At 42.1% G+C, this 22863-nt stretch overlaps 2 protein-coding genes across 2 annotated transcripts in view; one reads left to right on the forward strand and one right to left on the reverse strand.

Annotated features, from left to right (window-relative positions):
* LOC129708267 (transmembrane channel-like protein 7) overlaps positions 1-12641 on the reverse strand; it is a 37028-nt gene extending 24387 nt beyond the window's left edge. The window contains exons 1-6 of the mRNA XM_055653912.1: positions 10418-12641; positions 7711-7963; positions 6159-6307; positions 3991-4152; positions 2310-2404; positions 1258-1397 (exon numbers count right to left, since the gene is read on the reverse strand). Of these exons, the coding sequence (XP_055509887.1) occupies positions 1258-1397; positions 2310-2404; positions 3991-4152; positions 6159-6307; positions 7711-7963; positions 10418-10457 (839 nt within the window). The 5' untranslated portion in view covers positions 10458-12641. The remainder of the gene's footprint in view (positions 1-1257; positions 1398-2309; positions 2405-3990; positions 4153-6158; positions 6308-7710; positions 7964-10417) is intronic.
* Positions 12642-13395: 754 nt separating this feature from the next.
* The window catches only part of LOC129708268 (transmembrane channel-like protein 6), a 70599-nt gene continuing 61131 nt past the window's right edge, over positions 13396-22863 (forward strand). The window contains 1 exon segment of the mRNA XM_055653913.1: positions 13396-13535. The gene's annotated coding sequence lies outside the window, so the exon portion shown is untranslated.

The following is a 22863-nucleotide window of genomic DNA, read 5'->3' on the forward strand; positions in this document are numbered from 1 at the left end:
GATTGAATTTATTCTCTTAAAAAAAAAGAAATTTTTTATATCCTAAAGATTACCACGATAAGCACATGTGCGATAAGTATATTATCGACATATAATACTTAGAATTTCCTTGCTCTTGTCTCACTTTTAGAAAATCCCTTTGAGTTTCAGTTCTGTGTTTGTCCATTTACTTCAAGGAAATTATAATGTGGAACTGAACATTATTAATTCCTAGGTACACAAAATTGTTGGAGAAACTCAGCGGGTGCAGCAGCATCTATGGAGCGATGGAAATAGGCGATGTTTCGGGCCGAAAACCTTCTTCAGACTGATGGGGGGTGGGGGGGAGAAGGAAGGAAAAAGGGAGGAGGAGGAGCCCGAGGGCGGGCGGATAGGAGGGTGGGAGGAGACAGCTAGACAGTTAATGAAGGGGAGGAGACAGCAAGGGCTAGCAAAATTGGGAGAATTCAATATAAATGCCATCCGGACGCAAGGTCCCCAGGCGGAATATGAGGTGCTGTTCCTCCAATTTCCACTGTTGCTCACTCTGGCAATGGAGGAGACCCAGGACAGAGAGGTCGGATTGGGGATGGGAGGGGGAGTTGAAGTGCTGAGCCACCTGGAGGTCAGGTTGGTTATTGCGGACTGAGCGGAGGTGTTCGGCGAAACGATCGCCCAACCTACGCTTAGTCTCCCCGATGTAAATCAGCTGACATCTAGAGCAGCGGATGCAGTAGATGAGGTTGGAGGACACATTAATTCCTCATGTGTAGGAAGGATCTGCAGATGTTGGTTTGTACTGAAGATAGACAAAACATGCTGGAGTAAATCAACGGGATAGGCAGCTTTTCTGGAGAAAAGGAATAGGTGACATTTCAGATCAGAAGCCTTCTTCCGACGCAAAATGCTGCCTATTCCTTTGAGTCTGAAGAAGTGTTCCGACCGGAAATGTCACCTATTCCTTTTCTCCAGAGATGCTGCCTGACCCACTATGTTACTATGAAGATGGACAAGATTCCTGTCCATCTTCATTATCGATTGCTCACCAATTTTCTTATTTAGAAAGGTTATTCCGAAGGAAGAATTGCCCTGTCATGATATGTGTGTTGAGACTTTCCAGGTAAAGACCGAGCAAAGGCGTGAGGTTAATTATCCCACCACATTGCTGTTTGTGTTTGCTTTCCTGATGACAAATGTTACCTCATTTCTTGTAATGTGTTCACATTTTGTAACAAATTTAAACAGAGAAACTATGAAAAGGGTTGTGGAAATTCAAACCTCTGTACAATCCAGCAAAGACAGAAGAGGAAATAGAAGATCATCGTCAGTAGGTAAGCCAATGGGAGACTGTAGCTTAGACCCTCGTACACACCAAATTTATAATATCCATAGAACATATAGGAAACTTCCATGAATCCCTGAAAAAAGAAAAGAAAAATGTATTAAAAAGAAACACTTACAATTTTTGGATTTGCTTCCTATGTTGATTTCCACTCTCAAACTGTACCTAAATATTTCTGTCAATAGCTGAACTACAAGTTATAGTTAAGCTTGAATTTTCTTTGGCATAGCCTTGGCACAAACAACAGACACCAATAAAACTGTCCCTTCTCTTCTCATTTCCATCGACCTTCTGTATTGTTCAGCCTACAAACGATCACCTACAAAAACCATCTTGACTCCATGCATTTCTCACCTTTTCCATCCTTCTCTCCTAAACTGTTTCAATAAGATCATTACCTTATCTTACATTCACGCGATCTGTACCCCTCATGGTTTTATACACCTCTTATAAAATCACCTGTCAGCCTCCTGCACTCTATGGAGTAAAGTCCTAGCCTGCCCAAACTCTATCTGTGGCTCAGGCCCTCGAGTCCTGTCAACATTCTTGCAAATCTTTCCTGTACTTACTTGACTTACTTCACAGAACTCCAGTTTTTAAAACCACCTGGAAAGATTTCTTACAAGAGTCCCAAAACCCACAATATTGCATTTGCATACAAAAATCTGCCTTACAAATTCTGATCAATACGTTGTGATCTCAATTTACTGATCAGAATTTGTAAGGCAGTTTTTTCTGTGACCAAATGCGATATTGTGGGTTTTGGGAATATGTGTGTAATATTATCGGTTGAGGAAACCCTCAACATCGGTCTTTTTATGTACATAGTGCTAAACTTTTACATGTTCAGATTTAGCGGCATTGATAAAAGCCACACAGATACCATATACTCATTACTCTGAAATTGGCAGCTATCTATCTCCAAGTTAACAACCACTGACCACAAGAGTATTTCATTCAAATTGTATTTTAAATGTAAATAACTTACTGTCCCAGAGAACAGATCCAGAATTCTATGATAAAAAGAAACCAAGCCCTTTGGATATACTTCATATTTGAAGCACTCAGGTGCTGAAACAGAAACTAGAAACACAGATAGTTAATGATATATTTGCACCGAGTATTACTGGGTAGACTTCAGCAGCTAACGTAATCACAGTATAATTAAATGTGGGTTATTATTAAATGAGGGCATGTTAAAGATATGTAAACAGCAGAACTTCAATGTCTTTTTTAATTAAATTACATTTCACGTCAGGTTAAAATTATGATGTAAATCAAGTCACTCCTGAGGTTAGTTTCGCAGTTTTTTTTTCCGCTCGTGTGTCAGACGATGTTCTGCCATCGCTTTGCCACAGCTACAGTTTTGCAGCGAAATGAAGTGAGAGTCCTGTAATGCATCCTTGTATTTAGCACTGAGGTGAGAATAATGTAGATGGGGTAGCTTATTCAGCATGGGCAAGTTGGGCCAAAGGGCATCATTTCATGCTCTACGTCTCTTTGATTGAGAAATCATTTGTGTATTTTAATCCTACGATTATGAAGTTAAGCATTTCACCAATTCAGATAATATCCAGTTGTGGAAATGGTTAAAGAGTAAATAATATGCACGGTGCTCTCTGGGTGCCTGTGATTAAAGATGTGGAGAATTCTGTTTTTTTGCTAAGTTACTGGTATTCCAACCATGCACAGTAAATGATGTGCTGCTGGACCAAATCCACCATCAAATGTAAAATTAATAATGGTGCAGTAAATTAGGGGTCGCTTGGTGTGAGATTAACACTTGCAGTGTTAAAGAAGATTCAATCCAATACGCTACTTCAAATGTAAAGTTTAGAGAGTGAACTGAAGAACAAAGAGTCATTGAGTCATGTATGAATTGAGTCACAAAGCATGGAACTAGGGCATGAGGTCCAACTTGCCAAGCGAACCAAGATGCCCCATCTACACCAGTCCCACCTACCTACATTTGGCCCATATCCATGTACCTGTCCATTTGGGGCCTTTTAAAAATATATGACCAACCCATTGGTTTCTTCAGGTTTGCTTAGCTACTACCTACCAAACCAGGCAATTGAAATAGCTGTAACAAGGACTGGTGTCTGCCAAGGTTTCCCTTTTGAATTAAAATTAAATTAAATGAAACCACAGAGATATTTCAAAATAAATGATTGCACCAGGATTGAACTTGATCAGAAACAAACAAAAAATAATGAACAAAGAAAATAGAACAAATTCTCAATATACTAAATTAATTTGGAGCCCTCCATCGCCTCAGGCACTGCTGACCAAGTGTCTGGTAAAGAAAGCAATCGAAAAAGTATTAAATCCTCAAGATCATTGAATTCTGACAGTAATTTGTGCATCCATCCCTGCAGTCATAACGGAAGAGGTGAATAATTGGACCTTTGCAAAGAAAATTAACCAATTTAATCTGTCTTAGTTGAACAGTTTTACAACTGAACATGAACATGAACATACATAAACTGTATCATGCTTATTTTTTTTATTATTATTATTTTTTTGTTCATGATTAGTCATGTACAGCGCTTTGTTGCAACAGTGGTTGTTTTTAAAGTCCTCTATAAATAAAGTTATTATTATTATTATTATTATTATTAAGTATTAACTTGGCACACAGTTAGATACTGTACATATGATAGACTCACTGTTCTTCAGACGCTCCGTGTCTATCTGTACGAGTTCCATGTTGGTTACATAGATGGAAGGCAGGAGCACAAACCCACTAACCAAAAGAAATGCAGAAAGATTCAGGAAAACCAAGAAACGAAGAAAAGTGAAGTACGACTGGATGCCGGTCCCATAGCGACCTAGTCCATAAACACATCATGAAAGATCGCATTAATACAACGTGGCATTCAAAATAATCTCAGGTTTCAGTGTAGTATTTGTGACTGAATTATCTGTTAACGCGTTGCAGAAAATGATCCACTGTTAAACCATGCTCGACATTGTAATTCTAGCAAATTAGGGGCAGGATCTTATCTTTAACTACTTTACCCTAGTCCATTGATATCACTGACTGCTTTCGCAATACCTTTGTTAGTTTAGTTTAGTTTAGAGATGCATCACGGAAACAAGTCCTTCGGCCCATCGAGTCCGCTGACCTGCAATCCCCGCACATTTACACTATTCTATACACACTGCAGACAAGTTAAACCCCTGTCCCACGGTATGAGTTCATTCCAAGAGTTCTCCCGAGTTTGCCCGGATTCGAACTGGGAGATTTACAGTGATGGTCACTCGTCAGTACTCTGGGCTTGGGGGACATTTTTCATCATGTTGAAAAATCTTCACGAGTCTTCCCGTGCTTACCTGCCATTAGCGAGTCTTCCCGAGTACCTGCCGTTAGCTCCGACGTACCCGCTACGTTCATTCTCCGTGCTTACCACGAGTTTGATTTTTTTTAAACTCGGGAGAGCTCTTGGAATGAACTCGCACCGTGGGACAGGGCTTACAATTTTTACCAAAGCCAATTAATCTACAAACCAGTAGGTCTTTAGAGTGTGGGAGGAAACAGAGTAGCTGGAGAAAACCCACACGATCATAGATGGCGCAATGGGCGCCATCTATGGCGCAATGGGTTAGCGGACTCGCTATAGATGGCGCAATGGACTAAGTGTTCGGCTGGCGACCGGAAGGTAGCCAGTTCGAATCCCGCTTGGAGTGCATACTGTCGTTGTGTCCTTGGGGCAAGACACTTCACCCACCTTTGCCTGTGTGTAAATGTAATGTAATTTAGTGAAGCACTTTGGGGTCAATGCAAGTTGACTAAAAATGTGCTATATAAATAAGATTATTATTATTATATAGGGTGATTTCACTAAAGGTCACTGGAGCGTAGATCCGCACCCACGTGACCAAAATTCTCAAGTGGAGGACACTCGAGGGTTCGGTACGTGTTAGTGGATGGGAAAAAACGCATTTTCCCACCCGTTAAAAACATAGAAAACGGCGAGGTTGTGAGCTGCAATTTACTGTGCCAGTCGGGGTGACCGTGAGGCACAGCTACCTAGATTTACAAGAAAAAAAAAAGATAGCAAGTAAGGTAAATTCAAGAGGGAACTGAAGGTGCCAAACCGGCGGAAATGAACAGCCGACATTTGCCGTGGATATTTACAGGTCCAAAATATCGGGAATTATAGCGTTTGCTCGCTGAATTTCATCAAAAGTAAGGCATTATTAACTTACTTTTGATAAATTCAGCGAGCAAACGCGATAATTCCCGATATTTTGGACCTTTAAATATTCACGGCAAATGTCGGCTGTTCATTTCCTCCGGTTTGGCACCTTCAGTTCCCTCTTGAATTTACCTTACTTGCTATCTTTTTTTTCTCCTGTAAATCTAGGTAGCTGTGCCTCACGGTCACCCCGACTGGCACAGTAAATTGCAGCTCACAACCTCGCCGTTTTCTATGTTTTTAACGGGTGGGAAAATGCGTTTTTTCCCATCCACTAACATGTACCGAACCCTCGAGTGTCCTCCACTTGAGAATTTTGGTCACGTGGGTGCGGATCTACGCTCCAGTGACCTTTAGTGAAATCACCCTATAGGGAGAACGTACGATCTACGTACGGACACAGCACCCATAGTCAGGATCAAAGACGAGTCTCTGGCACTGCACGGCAGCAACTCTACCGCTGTGCCACCGTACCGTCCCTCCAACAAATTCGTTCAGATATCCAGACCAAGTTGCTTTAATGTTTAATTTTCTAAATTATCTCCTCGTCAGCAACATACATTGTGAAAGTCATTCCTCACATCTTCTGACACATTGGTGTGCATGCAACCTCACAATAAAGAAGCCACTCACACCTTCTATTTCTTTCAGAGACCTCTTCCACAGTTCCAACCAGGAGAGGGCGTGTGTCACATCCTCCTGCAGCCTCCTCAGTGATTTCCACTGACTTTGCTTCCATACTTCCCAGCTGGCGAGATGCCCCGAGTCACAGTATCTCTTTTCCCTGTGGAAAAGTAAAATTTCAATGTTTTGAACAAATAATGAAAGTTATTGCTTACTAATTCACCTTCAAGACTACTGGTTCACCACCGGAGTTCCAGAGCCCTGGCCACAGGGGGCAAATTTGACCCGATGATCAGCGCAGAAGTCCCGATGAGGCCGAGATCGCCGCCTCGCCCAGCCTGGGTGCCAGATTTTCAGGGAGATTTCAAGTGCGCTCTCATAATTTTGTTCAGATTAAGAATTTTGTTGCCATTAATTATTATGAACCATTTACAGCCCAAAAATAAAGGCATTGGTGTGGGATAGCTGAACTATTGGTTACTGAAGGACTCCTTTGATTCATGCCAATTTTGCAAGCAAAATCGTACTTGCTATATTTTAAGTCTGAGAATTAAGTGAATCAATTTTCAGAATGGACATTGACACTAGTGTTATCTCCCTGCAAAAGTCAGGAAGAAAGGATTTGTTCCTTTGATCAGCCAGATTTCTGATACCAGGGTTCTGAGTTTCTAAATGGAACTGATCAGTCACATTAAATTTTTGGTCGCAATAAATTACATACAATATTTTCCCCCAAAGCATAGCATTTATTGAGTCAGTACAAAAAACATAGGCATAAATGTTCAGCTGGTGACATAATGCATTTTTTCCTCCAGGTTCAAGTAATAATCTGGGGCACAATTTCCATATCTACAGTTTACGAAAGTTAATAGGCTTATGGATCAGATTATCAACTCTATAAGTAGGTGGCTGATCGAATCATTCTTTACCAGAGATATTGTGTTGGAATACATTTAATCCCCAAAATATGGCCCAGCAATTCTATCACAACACATTTGCCTTCTAAATACGATAGAACTGAAGAACACTGTCCTTTCACCATTCATCTTACTGACTAACACCCCATCTCAACCACCAAACATCTCCCAGACTCTCATTAATTATAACCGCCCCCCCACCCCAGGGAAGAATGCTCCATTCTGCTCATCATACTTTCCTCATTTTCCTGGAATACACATCTTACCATCTCTCTCGTACCGCCCCCAATACTAGGGGACTGCTGAAGAAATACCTCAGTGGGAATTCACTGGGAACCAAGATCTTTGGAATGTGGGGGAAAAAACGGAGCAACCGGAGAAAACCCATATGGTCACATGGAGAACGTGCAGACAGCAGCTGTAGTCAGGATCGAACCCGGGGCGTTTGCACTGTAAGGCAGCAACTACCGCTGTGCCAACTCTACCACTGTGCACCCCCCAATGTTGCTCCTACCAATTTCTTAAATCATTGTGCCTTTATAGGTGATAAAAATTGAAAATTGGTAATTGCACAAACAATAAGGCGGTTTCCCCAAATGGATTAAATATAAATATAGGAACTGCTGTCCCATGGTGTAGAACTGACCGCACTCTCTTTTTCTCTGCCATGTTGATAGGAAGCTCTCTCAGAGGTTGCTTGCTGTTCACAAACATATCCGACTCATTATAGGTGTACTCTGAAGAGGAAACTGCAGCTGAGTTCCTTGTTAATGATTGGTGTTTATCTTGGGGAATCATGGACTTGGATCTGCTTCTCACTGACTTGTAACTTGGAAGTTGCTGGAAAATGTTGGTTTCATCATAAAATTGCGGGGAATCTTTATGCAAAGAGTTCCCGTCTGTTAGGAAAGAGCACATACATATCAAGTAACTATTTGGTTCATTCCTTGCTACTTCGAATAAGTTAGCTCAGTCACTGTTAGTATTGGGGTCTTTGGTTTTAACAGGAAATAAATAATTGTATGGAGTCCGCTTCATAAGACTTCGTACTGTTCAGCAATAATATGCATTTATATTGATCATTTAAAAAGTTCAGAAGACACATCATAGCATTGTTATTATTCAAAGTTGACCAACGTGCCATTCACCAACACCAGACTGAGGAACAGCTTCTTCCCCTTTGTTACCCAGTCTGAAAGGTCATTCCATAGGCTAGGATACAGTCATGATTCTCCAACCTAGCTCACCTTAATCCATTCTTAGAAACTGTAATGCTACAATGCTGAGAGCTATATTGATAAGGTCATAAGCTCTCAGAGCAGAAATAGGCCATTTGGCCCATCAACACTACTCTATAATTCAATCATGGCTGATCTATCTATTCCTCTCGACCCCATTCTTCTGCTTTCTCCCCATATCACCTGACACCCGTACTAATCAAAAAATCTGTCAATCTTCTCCTTAAAAATGTCCCTATTAAAAATAATATATTGTTCCCTCTGTATTTTTACCTTCACATTCATTACCATTTGTACTTGGGTTTGGCTTGATTGGAGTCATGCACTGTAACCTTTAATAACTATGCTCCCTAAACTGAGATAAATGGTATGTAACTGAGCTTTGACTTAGATATTTAATGCACAATTAATACTAACATCTGACTGGTCCTGAAGAATTAATACTACACATGATGTTCAAATCCTTTAAGATAACTATTTCAAAATTCAATATTTTAAAAATATATATTTGTCAGCTTGGCTTTGGATAATTAATTTTTTACCTTAACAACAAAGATTCCTCTCAACAAATTTCTCTTTCTTAAAACGCTTACAAATTATGCTTAAATTATAGCTTATTTATTCGAGATTTGCCCTCTGAGGATTATTCACACTAATGAGCTGTCTAGCCACCTTCACATCACAATCACCAGAGTCCATGCGTTCCCTGTGGATGATGCCAGGATTATATTCATGCTGGGAAAGGGAGAATCTAATCGACAGAAATGTAAATCTTTGTTGATGGCTTCATGTAGGATCAGTGGTGAGCCAATGTTTTGCAAATCAACATCAAATCACGACCACTCTAGAATTTGACACCTATAATTTGTGCAGCGTAGTGGTTGCAGGCTTAGTCCTGCAATGTCTCACACAGCACCTTCCAAAAAAACCATGAGAAGGAATCCTTTGCTTCCTTTTCCTTTGACAAAGAGATTAGACTACCGTATTTATTTATTTGTTTGAGGTAGAAGCAACTCCTTTGTTAGGACAGATTAGGTAATGGATATTCATCCTCACAGTTCACTACCAAGAGATCTGGGGTATGGAATAAACATTGGCTCTCACTAAATTTATGCGAAAGGAAGTAAACACACACCAATTTTTTTTCTCAATTCACATATTTTGATGCATGAGCAGATGACGCAGCTTTGTTTAGTTTAGAAAAACAGCGCGGAAATTAGACTCCTCGGCCCACTGAATCCGCGCCGATCGGCCATCCCCGCACACTAAGAGGAGGAGAGGGGGAGAGGGAGAAAGAGAGACTGACTACAGGACAGAGGAGAGGCATGTGAAGGTTCCGTCTATGACAGTAGGGGTGACAACACTTTTATTAAAGGAAAAGGACATATTGGATATCCTATAATGGAAACCCTCATCCTGAGAACAGATGCTTGCGGCGACAGAGGAATTGAGAGTAGGGGATAGCGTCTTTGCAAGAGGCAGGGTGGGAGGAAGTGCAGCCCAGATTAACTGTGGACGTCAGTAGGTTTGCAGTTGACGTCAATCAGTAGACTGTCCCCTGTGATGTGGACAGAGAGATCAAGGAGGGGAGAGACGGTCCAGGGGAATTTGTGGGCAGGGTGGAAAGGTGGACATGGTAGCTAGCGTGAGGCAATTTAATTTGGTGCGAAGTCCACATCCCTCAAGTGAATAAAAAATAACAATGAGAACCGGTTGGCTCACCACCTCCTCCATGGAAAAATACACTGCAGCCACAGAATACAGAGACCCCCAAAAATTGTGAAAAGTAATGAAGAAAATACCAGCCAAGTAATTCGGCAGGTCAGGATGTGGGAAATAGTTCCAGGCAGTGGGCAGCTGGTGACTAAGATTGCGAGAAGCAATTTGAATAGTTAAGCAAGATAAAGCATAAAAGACAGAATCCCATATCCTGATCTAAATAAGTAAAACCTGAGACTAAAACCTGATATCACCGTCCGAAAAAAAATAAATGCCATGAAAATTCAATATATGACGTTGGAGAAAATTGTATCCACTGAAAATCGCATGTTGATTCAAATATTAGCATCATCTTTACTTAGGTTTCAGTTCAATGTAGCATATGGTCTGACTCACCAGGATCTGCATCTGAGATGTCCACGGTGCCTTGCTCCATGTTCTGAAAAGGCTCCTGTGAGCGTTTGCTAATATCAGACAAAACCTTCTTTGGAGAAGAGCGGAATTATAGCCGCCACCCAAAACATAGGCATTCTCTGCTGTTCGATAGAGTCGAGAGCCGCTTTGTTCACGTGACAGGAAACTGAAACCACCACGCTATTTCCCCAAGTAGAGAAGCAACTGTTGCATGAAACTCACATAACATGCAGAGCAATCTGTAAACGAACCTCACAAATTAAAGGTCATTATTGAACTGCATACCTACCGATCTCTAAGTAATTTCTCTGCCCTACTTCCATTCTTTATTCGACCTGGTACATTTTCTAATAACGCTCAAGTATTGAATAGTGACTCTATCATATTCTGGACTCAGTTTTGAATTCACAATCTATTCGGGTTGGCAGCTGTTATTGATATCTTGGTATGGCTTCAACAACTTCTCGAGCTACAGTATTTTTTCCAGTTCCTGTTCTTGTACCTTCACCACTCCCTTGCACCACCATATAAATATCTTCAGATAGCAATGATTATAGGACAGTTTCTATGAACAGCTTATTTTTAATTTGACTTAATTCGGTTTGGCTTCTGTTGGCCAAATATGGAAAAAATGCCACCATCATTTTCACCAGCTGGAAATTTCCGACACAATTAGAAAAAGATAAGCAAGTAATATTTATATAACAACTTTAAGGTTTAAAAGCAATTACAGGCATCGCCAGTCAGAAACATGGCCATCGAGCCAAAGAACTAGATATTTGGAAATGAAGATTAGAGGAAGCGGGGTTTAAGTTGGCTTCAGCATCGGAGGAGATTGTCATTGTTATTCACAGTTGCAAGTCTACAGCTTTTAATTTTACCACAGGCTCCTGCATAGACAAGCACTTGAAATGGGCTTTAGGCAGATCACAAAGATTAATAGTGAAGCTGAGTATATTTTGAGATTCCCACTCTCTAAATGGCCAGAATTTTGCAGGTAATTTTTTTTTTTTAAGTATGGCAAACCAGCAGTCAAATTTACACTTGCAGAGTAAACATCTGCAGAGGAATACATATGTTGTGTAAACATCCAAGTTCTGTAGATGAGGTGCCTTCTCCTCTTTGGAAAAGTACACATGATCCAGCTTTTTTGTCTACCTTCCAGCATCTGCAGTTCTTTCTTAAACATATGTGGCAGTGGATCATTTAAATAACTGGTTCAGAAATGTATCCATTTAAGTATTGAAAATCATCCATTTAAGATAAACCTGCAAAGTGATATAGCTCCTCCTTCCCCATAATCCTGCCTGGTTTAGTAATGTCTTCTGATTATTGATGTATTAGGTAGGTGGAGATCATTGTAGTATGGAGAAGGTTGCTTGACTGTATTGGGGACTATGGCTTTGTCAGCTCCTAAGGGAAAGGAGATTTGAGAAACTCAATTCACGAAAATGTATGGGCTATACTAGTTCAAAGATTTCCGATTCACATCCTTATTCCAGGTCACTGAAGAACCAGTGATCCAATTTTTGGGCTGAAGTTTTGGAATACATGCATGTGTGGATATGAAGGTGATCCAATTTGTAAATGCCATGATTTTAATTACTCTAAACCTATGAAAAGATATAGCTTATGGCATATGTTCTTTTTATCTTTTTGTGGAAAATTAAAATGACTGTACCGTGCTGGTTCATCGGAAGATTGAAACGATGTGACGCAGGTTTTATTGCGGTGTCTTAAACTTAACAAGTTTGGGGTTTTCCAAGTGCCTTGTGGTAAGCAATTTTGGTTTCCTGCAGAAAAAAAATCTGTTTATTTAGCTTTACGTTAAAATCTTAGTGCCTTGCCGCATTAATAAATAAAAAGCCATTGAGGGCCCACATTTAAAGTTACAGAGTCATACAGGATGGAAGCAGACCCTTCAACCCAACTCATCTAAGCCAACCAAGATGCCTCAGCTAAGCAAGTCCCATTTGCCCATGTTTGGCCCATATCCCACTAAGCTATTTCTATCCATGTACCTGTCCAAGTGCCTTTCAAATGCTGTTATAGTACCTGCTTCAACAATCTCCTCTGGCAGCTCATTCCACATACCCACCACCCTATGAATGAAACAAATTGCACCTCAGATTCCTTTTACATCTTGCCCCTCTGCCCTGAAACCTATGTCTTCTGGATCTTGATTCCCTTACTCTGGGTAAAAAAATGTCCATGCTGTCTATTCCCCACGTAAATTTATACACCTTTATAAGATCACCCCTCATCCTCCTGTGCTCCAAGGAATAAAGTCCTAGCCTTCTCAACTTTCCCCTCACCAGGCCCCTCAAGTCCTGGAAACATCCTGGTAAATCTTCCCTGCACTCTTTCGAGCCATTTGTATCTATTTAGCTGAAGATGGTTGAGCCTTTTAGATGATGTGAGACATCTGAATTTAAATCACTGAAGAAGGGTTTTGATCGGAAAAATCACCAATTCCTTCTCTCCAGAGATGCTGCCTGTCCTGCAGAGTTACTCCAGCATTTTGTGTCTATCTTTGGTGCAGATCAGCATCAGCAGTTCCACCCCGACAATAAAACACTCCTGACGTGACTTGTGGATAGATACAAACGGTTGGAGTAACTCAGAAGGACAGGCAGGATCTCTTGAAAAGAGTAGGTGAAGCTTTGGGTTGAGATCCTTATTCTAGCTTCTCTCTCAGCCTGACACTCAGTCTGAAGAAACCTAACCTATTCCCTTTCTGCAGAGATCCTGTCTATCCCGCTGAGTTACTCCAACATTTTGTGTCTATCTTCGGTGTAAACCAGCATCTGCAGTTCCTTCCTACACATTAACCGTCTTCAGTATCAGATTGGGATTTGTTGCTTTCCTGTCAGCAGGAAATGTAAACAATAAAGATTAGTCCAACTCTTGAAATGGTGTGTTGGTGAGTGGCCAAAGACTACATCTCCCAGCGGCCAATGCGGGCTGCCGCAGAGCGCCGCCCTTCGGGGAGCAGGTGCGAGGAGCGCGGACAGTGCAACAAAGTAGCAGCAACAACAATCAGCGTTCCAGCGAGGGATACAAAAGGTTCCCTCTCCTGCCCTCCAGTCCAGTCCATCAGGTAGAAACAGCCGATTAAAGTTTGTCTTCGTTATATTAACAAATAATAATGTAGGGGGAGGGGAGAGGGAGAGGGAGGGGGTGGGAGGGAGACCTCGCGCGCTTCTTGGCGGGCTCAGGACGTGAAAGAAGTTCTTTCACCCCGTCTCGAGTGTTTGGCCGCGGTTCCCCTCGGCTTCTTCCAAGCTTGTTGCCACCGGCCTTCGCTCATCGGTTCTTCTTGTTTCGTCCCAAACCCCACGCGTTACAATGCTGTCTCTTTTAAAGTTTGTGGGTTGTTTTTTTTTTTAAATTGGGTAATCACACTTTAAAAGCAAAATAAAGTTTTTTGATTAATTAAACTTGTAACTGAGTGGAGAGCGTGGTTTAAAGCCTAATCAGAAGCAATTGGACGTGCTCGATGAATGCAGAATGATTAAAATATCCTTTGAATTTACGTACGTTCAGGGTGACGGCTTTGTTAGTTTTGTTTGCCAAAAAAATCGGCAATAGTTGAAACTTTAATAATTGCAGTACCGATTGGTTCTTCTGTCAGTACAGTCTTGGCCTGTCACCAGGTGGGGTGCAAGAAAATCAACAATGTACTGTACTTCCTGGGGACACTAAACCTCAAACGTAGTTAATTTCATGCTTTCATGCCAAGAACTAACTACTTGATATATGGTGCTTCAGGGGAGGTGTTAATAGGCATATTATCGGCATAATTGGTACATATCAGGGGTATGTTTGTTTTTTTAGCGAGAACGCTGTTGTCATTAATTTTGGTTTTGTTGTGTAAACGGAAGAGATATGTACACATACCAAGTCAAGTCAAGTCACATTTATTTATATAGCACATTTAAAAAAACAACTCGTTGGCCAAAGTGCTTTACAAGTTTGTTATAAGAATAGTATAAACAAATAAACTATATACATATAGCCCTCGTTCAGTGGACGTCAGGAAAGGCTTCGGAGTATAGATAAGATTTTAGTCTTGATTTAAAGGTGGAGGGGGCAGTTCTGATGGGAAATGGGGATGCTGTTCCACAGTCTAGGAGCTGCAACTGCAAAGGCCCCCTAAGCTTATGCCTAGACCGCGGGATATTCAGCAGCCCCAAGTCGGCCAATCTGAGGGACCTGGAGGTGGAGTGGTGGGTGAGAAGACTTTTAATGTAGGAGGGGGCAAGCCCATTGAGGGCTTTGTAGACATAGAGGAGGGTCTTGAACTGTATACGGAACCGCACAGGGAGCCAGTGGAGAGAGGCCAGGATCAGAGAGATGTGGTCCCTTTTTCGGGTGCCCGTTTTGGACCAGTTGCAGGCGGGACAGGGAAAATTGGTTGATGTCAGTGTAAAGAGAGTTGTAGTAATCTAGGCGGGAGGAGATAAATGTGTGGATGATCTTTTCGAGGTCATCAAAGTGGAGGAATTGTTTAATTTTAGCTATCGTCCGAAGCTGAAAGAAGCTAGCTTTTACCACGGCATTGACTTGTTTGTCAAATTTCAATGCACACACACAGACCAGGAACGAATACGTTTTTGGAACAAAATGTGATATGCGTTTAGAGTCAAGAGAGTTTATTGTCATATGTCCCAGATATAACAATGAAATTCTTGCTTGCTGCAGCACGACAGAATATTTTAGGTACAGATCAGATCAGTGTGACCAAATACCATAGAATATATACAGACACAGAGAGATGCTCCTGTACCTTCTACCTGATGGCAGTGGAAAGATGGGTGTGTGGCCAGGATGTTGTGGGTCCTTGAATAGATAGATCATTAAATATAAAAGAATGATGTTAGAATGGATGCATTTTTGTGTTAGAAGAGAGTAGATAATCATAATATTGTCTTGTTCAAAATGTACTGATCCTAGAGCTATCGTTATGGTAAAAAAAAAATGTCATAAAATTGTCATTGTCACTATTTTAGCGGAATCAGAGTCATTGCATTTGGCTGTGTTATTTAGAAATTTACATAGTGATTCAAGTCAATTCTATTGACATTTTTTGTGTTGGATGTGCACAGTCCTTAATGGTTCTCCAGCCACTTTTGTTTTACAAGTATAATACTTTGTAAAGCAATTTCAACTTTCTGCTGACTAAACGGATGGCTTTATGTGGCTTAATTATCCTTAAACTTTTATATCCTTAAACATTGACTGAAAACCTGGAATAATGGCATCACATTTTTATTCCATAGGATTGTTGCAGCAAATGAGGTCATTCGGCCCATTGTGTCTGTACCTTGTTCCAATAATACATCAGCTTTAAATCTCTTGTGTACAGTTCTTGTCTGTCCCTCATACACATGACAATAAAACAAACTCGAGTCCATTGTCCCAAAGCCATTCTCCTAAAGTTTCCCTGAACTCATCCAAATGTGTCTGTCTCAACCTGAAATGTCACCTATCGATGTTCTCCAGTGATGCTGCCTGACCCTCTGAGTTACTCCAGCACTTTGTGACTTAAAAAAAATTGCACCTGCAGTTCCTTGTATCTGCATTGCCTTTATCCACAGATAGACACAAATGGCTGGAGTAACTCAGTGGGACAAGCATCATCTCTGGAGAGATGCTGTCTGGAGAAATCTCTGGATTGAGATCCTTCTTCAGACCGAGTTGGGGGAGATACAGAGATAAGGAAGTACAAGGTGTGAAAATGAGACAGGGGATGCAGCTCAAGGAAAAAAATCTGTTAACCGGGAGAAGTTAACAACAAAGCAAATAGATAACATGTAAACAAGGACAGTCAGGCTAGTCTGAGAACTGAGAAGGGGGGAGGGATGCAGAGAGAGGGAAAGCCAGAGATACTTGAAGTTAGAGAAGTCAAAAGCTGCCCAAATGGAATACGAGGTGCTCTTCCTCCAACTGACAGAAACGTGAGTGTGTGAATGGGAGTGCAAGTATTTGGCAACCGGAGATCAGTGCCGGCTTGCTTTAATTAATCCTGTTCTGATTGGGTTTTCCCACCACCAAGATTGCATCTGGGAAAGATTGTTTTGACTGGCAGCTTGGTGGGCAATAAAGGCAGCTTGGTGGGCAATAAAGCCTTTTCTTGCACGTTTATGATTATAATGCCATTGTATAAAAATAAATCCATGTGTTCATTCACAGAAAAGTTTGCACTTTATTCACGGCGAAACTTGGGTTCTGAAATAGCAACTTAAAGAATGCATCTTGGTTAATGCTGGCTTTGTGTCATCATAAACAACTTGTGGGCTGTAGTAATTCAGTTAGCAGAGACAGCCAAAACCAATATTCTATCCTTACTATCTGGCAATGTGTGCTGTAATTGATTTACTGTGTGAGTGTTTTATATCATAGTCCAATATGTTTTTAAGACTAAGCAGTATTTATTGTTCAAAACAAAACAAATGAAGGGAAAGTAACAGATCTTAGAAACATTTGAAGAATTGTGAACAATGTTGCAACTGCATGCAAACATCATATAATCTGTATTGACGGTATAGAGAAAGCTCGCTGGCATACTATTCCTTTGATGTCAAGGGACTTTCTCATGGTCAATCACCCCACAGGGCCTGGAGATAACCAATGTCTGGTGAGCAAAACACAAACTACTGAAGGAACTCAGTGGGTCAAGCAACATCCATGAAATCTAATTCTGTTTCTATGTCTTATGGTTTCTTTGTATATAATGGTGCAGTAAACCAAGGTTGAAGGACATCAACGATAATATCCCAGAATTTTTTCCATTTTATCTGTTTTGTTTCCTATCCTGAAAGTGCAGCTTGGATTTTAATAAGAACATTGGTATTTTTAACAATCCCTGTCTCTTTGAATGAGCAACCACCAGCAGGACTATTGCAGCACTAAGTCAAAACCAAAAATCTTTTTTTTTTAAACTCAGTAAGTCGGGCATCGACTGTGATGAAAGAAACAGTTTGCTTTTTAGGCCTTTAACTGGAACTTTTAACTGGATGACCTTTAATCAGGCTGAGGAAAAATTAGATATCAAACATCTCTAGTTGGAGGCAAAGAGATACTATATATGTTGGAGACTACGACAGCCTGAATGACAACCAGTGCTAATGGTGCAGGTTGAGTTCATAAATTATAGGAGCAGAATTAGGCCATTCAGCCCATCAAGCTTACTCCGCCATTCAATCATGGCTGATATATCTTTCCCTCTCAATCCATTTTCCTGCCTTCTCCCCATAACCCCTGACACCATTACTAATCAAGAAAGTGAGTAGGTATTTAAGTGGTGTAAGAAGATGCTGCAGCCTTTTATTTTACACAGCATGAAGGTGAGAAGATGAATTAGCACAAGAGAGAATGAAGATGCTATAATTGCAAGTCAGGCAGTATCTGTGGAGAACCTGATACGCCCTCAGCCGAGTTCCTCAGTCCCCTTCCACACTTACAACAGTGAGCAGAGGAGTGAACTCTATTCCAACCTGCGTAACGCAAATAGAATAAAGGATATTGTTCTCAAAAGGGTGAAGGAGCAGAAGGATCTGGGAAGATGTCCACACAAGTCATTGAAAATGGTGAGGCAACTTCAGTTTAGTTCATTGTCACGTGTACCGAGGTACAGTGAAAAGCTTTTGTTGCGTGCTCACTAGTCAGTGGAAAGACAATACATGATAACAATCGAGTCATTTACAGTGTATGGTTACATTATAAGGGAATAACGTTTAGTGCAAGGTAAAGCCATTAATGTCTGATCAAAGATAGTCCGAGTGTCACCATTGAGGTAGATAGTAGTTCAGGATTGCTCTCTAGTTTTGGTAGGATGATTCAGTTGCTGGGTAGAAACTGCCCCTGAAACTGGAAGTGTGCCTTTTTACACCTATACCTTTTGCCCTGATGGGAGAGAGGAGACCAGGCAGAGGCCAGTGTGTGACTCGTTCTTGATTATGCTGCTGGCCTTGACAAACCAATGTGAGGTATAAATGAAGTCAATGGAAGGGAGGTTGGTTTCTGTGATGGCCTGGGCTGCGTCCACAATTCATTGCAATTTCTTGCGGTTTCGGATGTAGCTGTTCACGAACCAAGCTTGGAATGCAATTGAAAAACTTGACGACAATAACTTGAAAAGGCCATTTACAAGTCACACTCTATTTTGAGCCACACGAGTTACTTGGCTCCACGCCCGGAGCATCATGGCAGCGGTGAGTGAGTGAGTTGCAGGCATGTTCCCCGACCCCCTCCTTGTCAACTCTCCTGCCCTCCCCTCAACTTTAACCCTAGCCAGACTCCCCACACGCTGTGAAAGGAACTCCCCCCCCCCCCCCCCCCCCCCCCCCCCCCCCCCCCAGCGGTGCAGTCCTTTTACAGCCGCTTCCCACTTTACCGCCGCTTCCCATCAGCTGCCAGCAAAGAGGGATAGACTCGGCTATCCCCTGAATACAGCAACATCGTTCTTGATGTTGCTGTACTGAAGGATAGCCAAGTCTATCTCTCTTGGCTAACAACCTAACCTTCGGCCTCCAAGACGCAGGTAGATTTTCGTGCCTTATTTTGGGGTGAAAAATTGCATCTTCATTACCAGGAAATACGGTATATAAAATAATGAAGAGTCTAGACGGAATGGATAGTGGGAGACTACCTTTTGGTGGAGGGGTTGAGAAATGAAGCTTGCAGGAATAAAATAACAGGAAAGTAAATGAAGAGTGACACGGGGAAAAATTATTTTACACAGCATGTGGTTGCCATCTGGAGTGTGCTTCCTGTAGACATGGAGATCGATTCATTGCGGTTTACAAGAAGGAACTGGATAAATATGTGGCGAGGAAAAGTTTACATGCCTAGAAAGAAAGGGGCAGTGGGTAGAATGAGAGTTGCTTTAGCAGCGAGCTGATGTGGGTGAGATAGATCTTCTTCATGCTCGAACCATTATACTTGTACATGGCCTTCATAAAGCTAACACTTTTACATTTAGAGATCCTTTTAAAAAATCAATTCTTGCATTCATCTCCAGTAAGTATTTATTATGCATATGCGTTTTTAGTTTTCACTAGATTCCTTTGGAATGTTTCAGCAGTTATGGGCCTGTCCCACTTGGTGATTTTTTTAATTTTTAGGCAACTGCCGGAGACTGTCATAGTCGTAGCAGGTCGCCGAAAAACCAGCGACAACCTAAATCATCCTGGCGACAACCTAATCAATAGACGGCATTTACGTCAGGAGAAGTCAAGCGACGCTCATAGCCGTTAAACCCACTGTTGCCGAAAAATTTCAACATGTTGAAAATTTAGCGGCGACCAGAAATGCGTGCGCGACTCTTGTCAGCAGTAGGCGGCGTGACTCTCGTCAGCAGCGGCCTCTGCAGCCCGTCTGCGTTTTTATTATTTTTTGTCTATGTTTCAATGTAGTTTTTGTTATTTTTTGTTGGGGTGTGTGTGTGTGTGGGGGGGTGGGTGGGAGGGAGGGGGTAACTTTTAAATCTCTCCCTGCACGGGAGACCCGACCTTTTCTTGTCGGGTCTCCGTTGTCATTGGGGCTGCAACGAGGAGCGGCCTCCAACAGGAGAAGACCGGGGACTCTGGTGCCGACGACTCACCTCACCGTCGCGGAGCTGGCCGAGTCCGGAGCGGTTGGAGCGGTGGTGGAGCGCTGCTGCTGCTGCGGCCCGACCTCCGGAGATTCGGAGGCTGCAACTGCGGGTCTGGCGGACGGCGGCACTGGGAGCCCGCGGGTCCCTGGAGGGAGACCGCTTTTCAGGGCTCCTGCAACGGCGACTTCTCCCGCCCGAGTTGCGGGGTTGAAGAGCTCCTGGAGCGGGGCCTGACATCACCGCCCCGCGCGGTGGACCTCAAGCCCCGCGCGGCTTGGAATGGCCGCGGGACTCTGCGAGCGCACGCCGGGGGCTCTAACACCAAGACCCGGTGTGCGACCTCGCACCACCCGGTGTGGCTTTAATGGCCGCGGGACAATCGCCATCGCCAGCCGGGGGCTTTGACTTTGACTCTGACATCGGGGGGGAGAGTGCAGTGGAGAGATAAGTTTTTTTGGCCTTCCATCACAGCGATGTGATGGATGTTTATGTAAATTATGTTGTGTCTTGGGTCTATTTGTTTGTAATGTATGGCTGCAGAAACGGCACTTCGTTTGGACCTCATGGGGTCCAAATGACAATTAAATTGAATCTTGAATCTTGAAAGACGTTACGACTTTTTGCACAATTGAGGAGACGACCCCCGGCGACCACCAGCGAACATGTGGCAACAAACTAGTTGCCTGTAGTTGCCTAAAAAATCGCCTAAGTTGGACAGGTCCATAAATGTCATTAAAATCACAACTGTTATGTTCCCTGTCTAATGGAATAAAAATACTCAGTTTATTGGTACTGGTTTATTGTTGGCACTTTTGCCGTGATGCGGTGAAAAACGTTGTTCTGTGTGCTGTCCAGGCAAGTTATGAGTTAAATCAAACCATAGATAAATACAACAGGTAACACAAAGAGAAAATAAACCAAGTGCATATGTCGAGAAAGTGCAGATAAAAAAGTAACCTCTGACCCATGTACTCATCAAGAATCTATCTAATTCGGCCTTAAATATATCCACTGATCTGGACTTCACAGCCTTCTATGACAAAGAATTCCACACATTCACCGCCTTCTGACTAAATAAATTCCTCCTCATTCCTAAAAAAACATCCTTTAATTCTGAGGCCATGACCTCTAGTCCTGGACTCTCCCACAAGTGGAAACATCCTCTCCACATCCACTCTAACCAAGCTTTTCATTATTCTGCATTTTTCAATGAGGTCTCCCTTCATTCTTCTAAACTCTAGCGAGTACAGGCAGGGTGCTGTCAAACCCTCGTCAAGTTAACCTCCCCATTCCTGTGATCAATGGGGGAACAATATCCGGGGGGAGGGCATGTTGTTGCCAGTAATACAGCTCTGCTTCACTTTGTGGCCTGTTATGGTGTGCAAGCCTTGTCACAATTGATGGGTGTTTGTGTGGTTATCGTGTGGTTAGTTTGATCCACAGCTCTCTCTCTCTCTCTGCATCCTTGAAGGCTTATGACCTTTATGAGTCACTTGCAGAACCCCATGAATTGTACTGACCCCTGATGTTCAATTGCAAGATTTTATTTGTCCATATAATTCCAGAGTAATTCATAATGTCATTCTGCACAACTTAAGTTGGTTGAATTTTAATTTAATGGTATGATGTTAGTTACCAGTTATAAAAAGAGATGTGGTTTGCATTGTTTACTTGATAGAATATCAAGTTTAAATACAGAATCGGTCTGATTGTCCATTGTTCTAAGGAGCATTATCCATGATCAATTGGGTTGTGAGGCCACACAATTGCAAATCAATTCATTGTTGCTTATTCAGCTAAGTTACTCACTATCTCAGTCAGCTGATGTTGAGAGTCAACGGCTACGTACATCCTAAAAGCTTCCCCAAAATTGTATTATTTTGTTACATTAGATGTTTTGTTTTAGTCCTTGGACAGATACGGTTCTTCTCGTGATTAGAGGGCTGACATATGATCTGTTCTCCATTCCACATGATGAATAATTTTAACTAGGAGCTATTAATGACAGGTTAGAAAATATCGGGTCCTTCTGAAGGCATTGTCTAACTTGGAAACCGAGTATAAGATCCATACCCTGCCTCCACGTGAATGAAGAACGCAATGTTATATTAAGTTGTCAACACTTTCTCGGTTAAGTAAGGGGGTCAAAGGTCAAGGGAAGGAGGCAGGAGAATGGGGGTTAAGGGGCAAAGATAGATCAGCCACGACTGAATGGTGAAGTAGACTTTTAGTTTTTTATTTTTGTTTAAAGATGCGACGAGGAAACGGGTTCTTCGGCCCACCGTGTCCGCGCCGACAAGCGATCACCCCGTACAGTAGCACTATCTTACGCAGGAGGGACAATTTACAACTTGCAGAAGCCAAGTAACCTACAAACCTGTATGTCTTTGGAATGTGTGAGGAAACCAGAGCACCCGGAGAAAACCCATGCAATCACAGGGAGCACGTCCTGAATGGCCTCATTCTGCTCTGTGACTTATGAACACTTGAGAGGCAGCAAACATGATTCATTATCATCCTTAATGACTTCAATCAAGCGAGCTTCAGGAAAGCTCTCCCCATTTACCATCAGCCTGTCTCCTGCCCCACTCTCTACCACAAGTCCTCCACCATCAAGTATGCCTAACGCTTCACCATTATTTCGGTCAGTCTGATTATCTGTCAATACTGCTCCTGCCAGCTCACAGACAGGGTATGAGGTACCAACCAAGAGGGTAACACAGTAGTGGTCTAAGGAAGCTGAGGGTCTTCTTCAGGATTGCCTTGGTAGACTGGGATATGTTCAAGATGACTTTATCCAGCCTGAATGTGTATACAGGCATCTTGA

Source organism: Leucoraja erinacea, chromosome 23 (genome assembly GCF_028641065.1).
Source record: "Leucoraja erinacea ecotype New England chromosome 23, Leri_hhj_1, whole genome shotgun sequence".
Taxonomy (NCBI): domain Eukaryota; kingdom Metazoa; phylum Chordata; class Chondrichthyes; order Rajiformes; family Rajidae; genus Leucoraja; species Leucoraja erinaceus.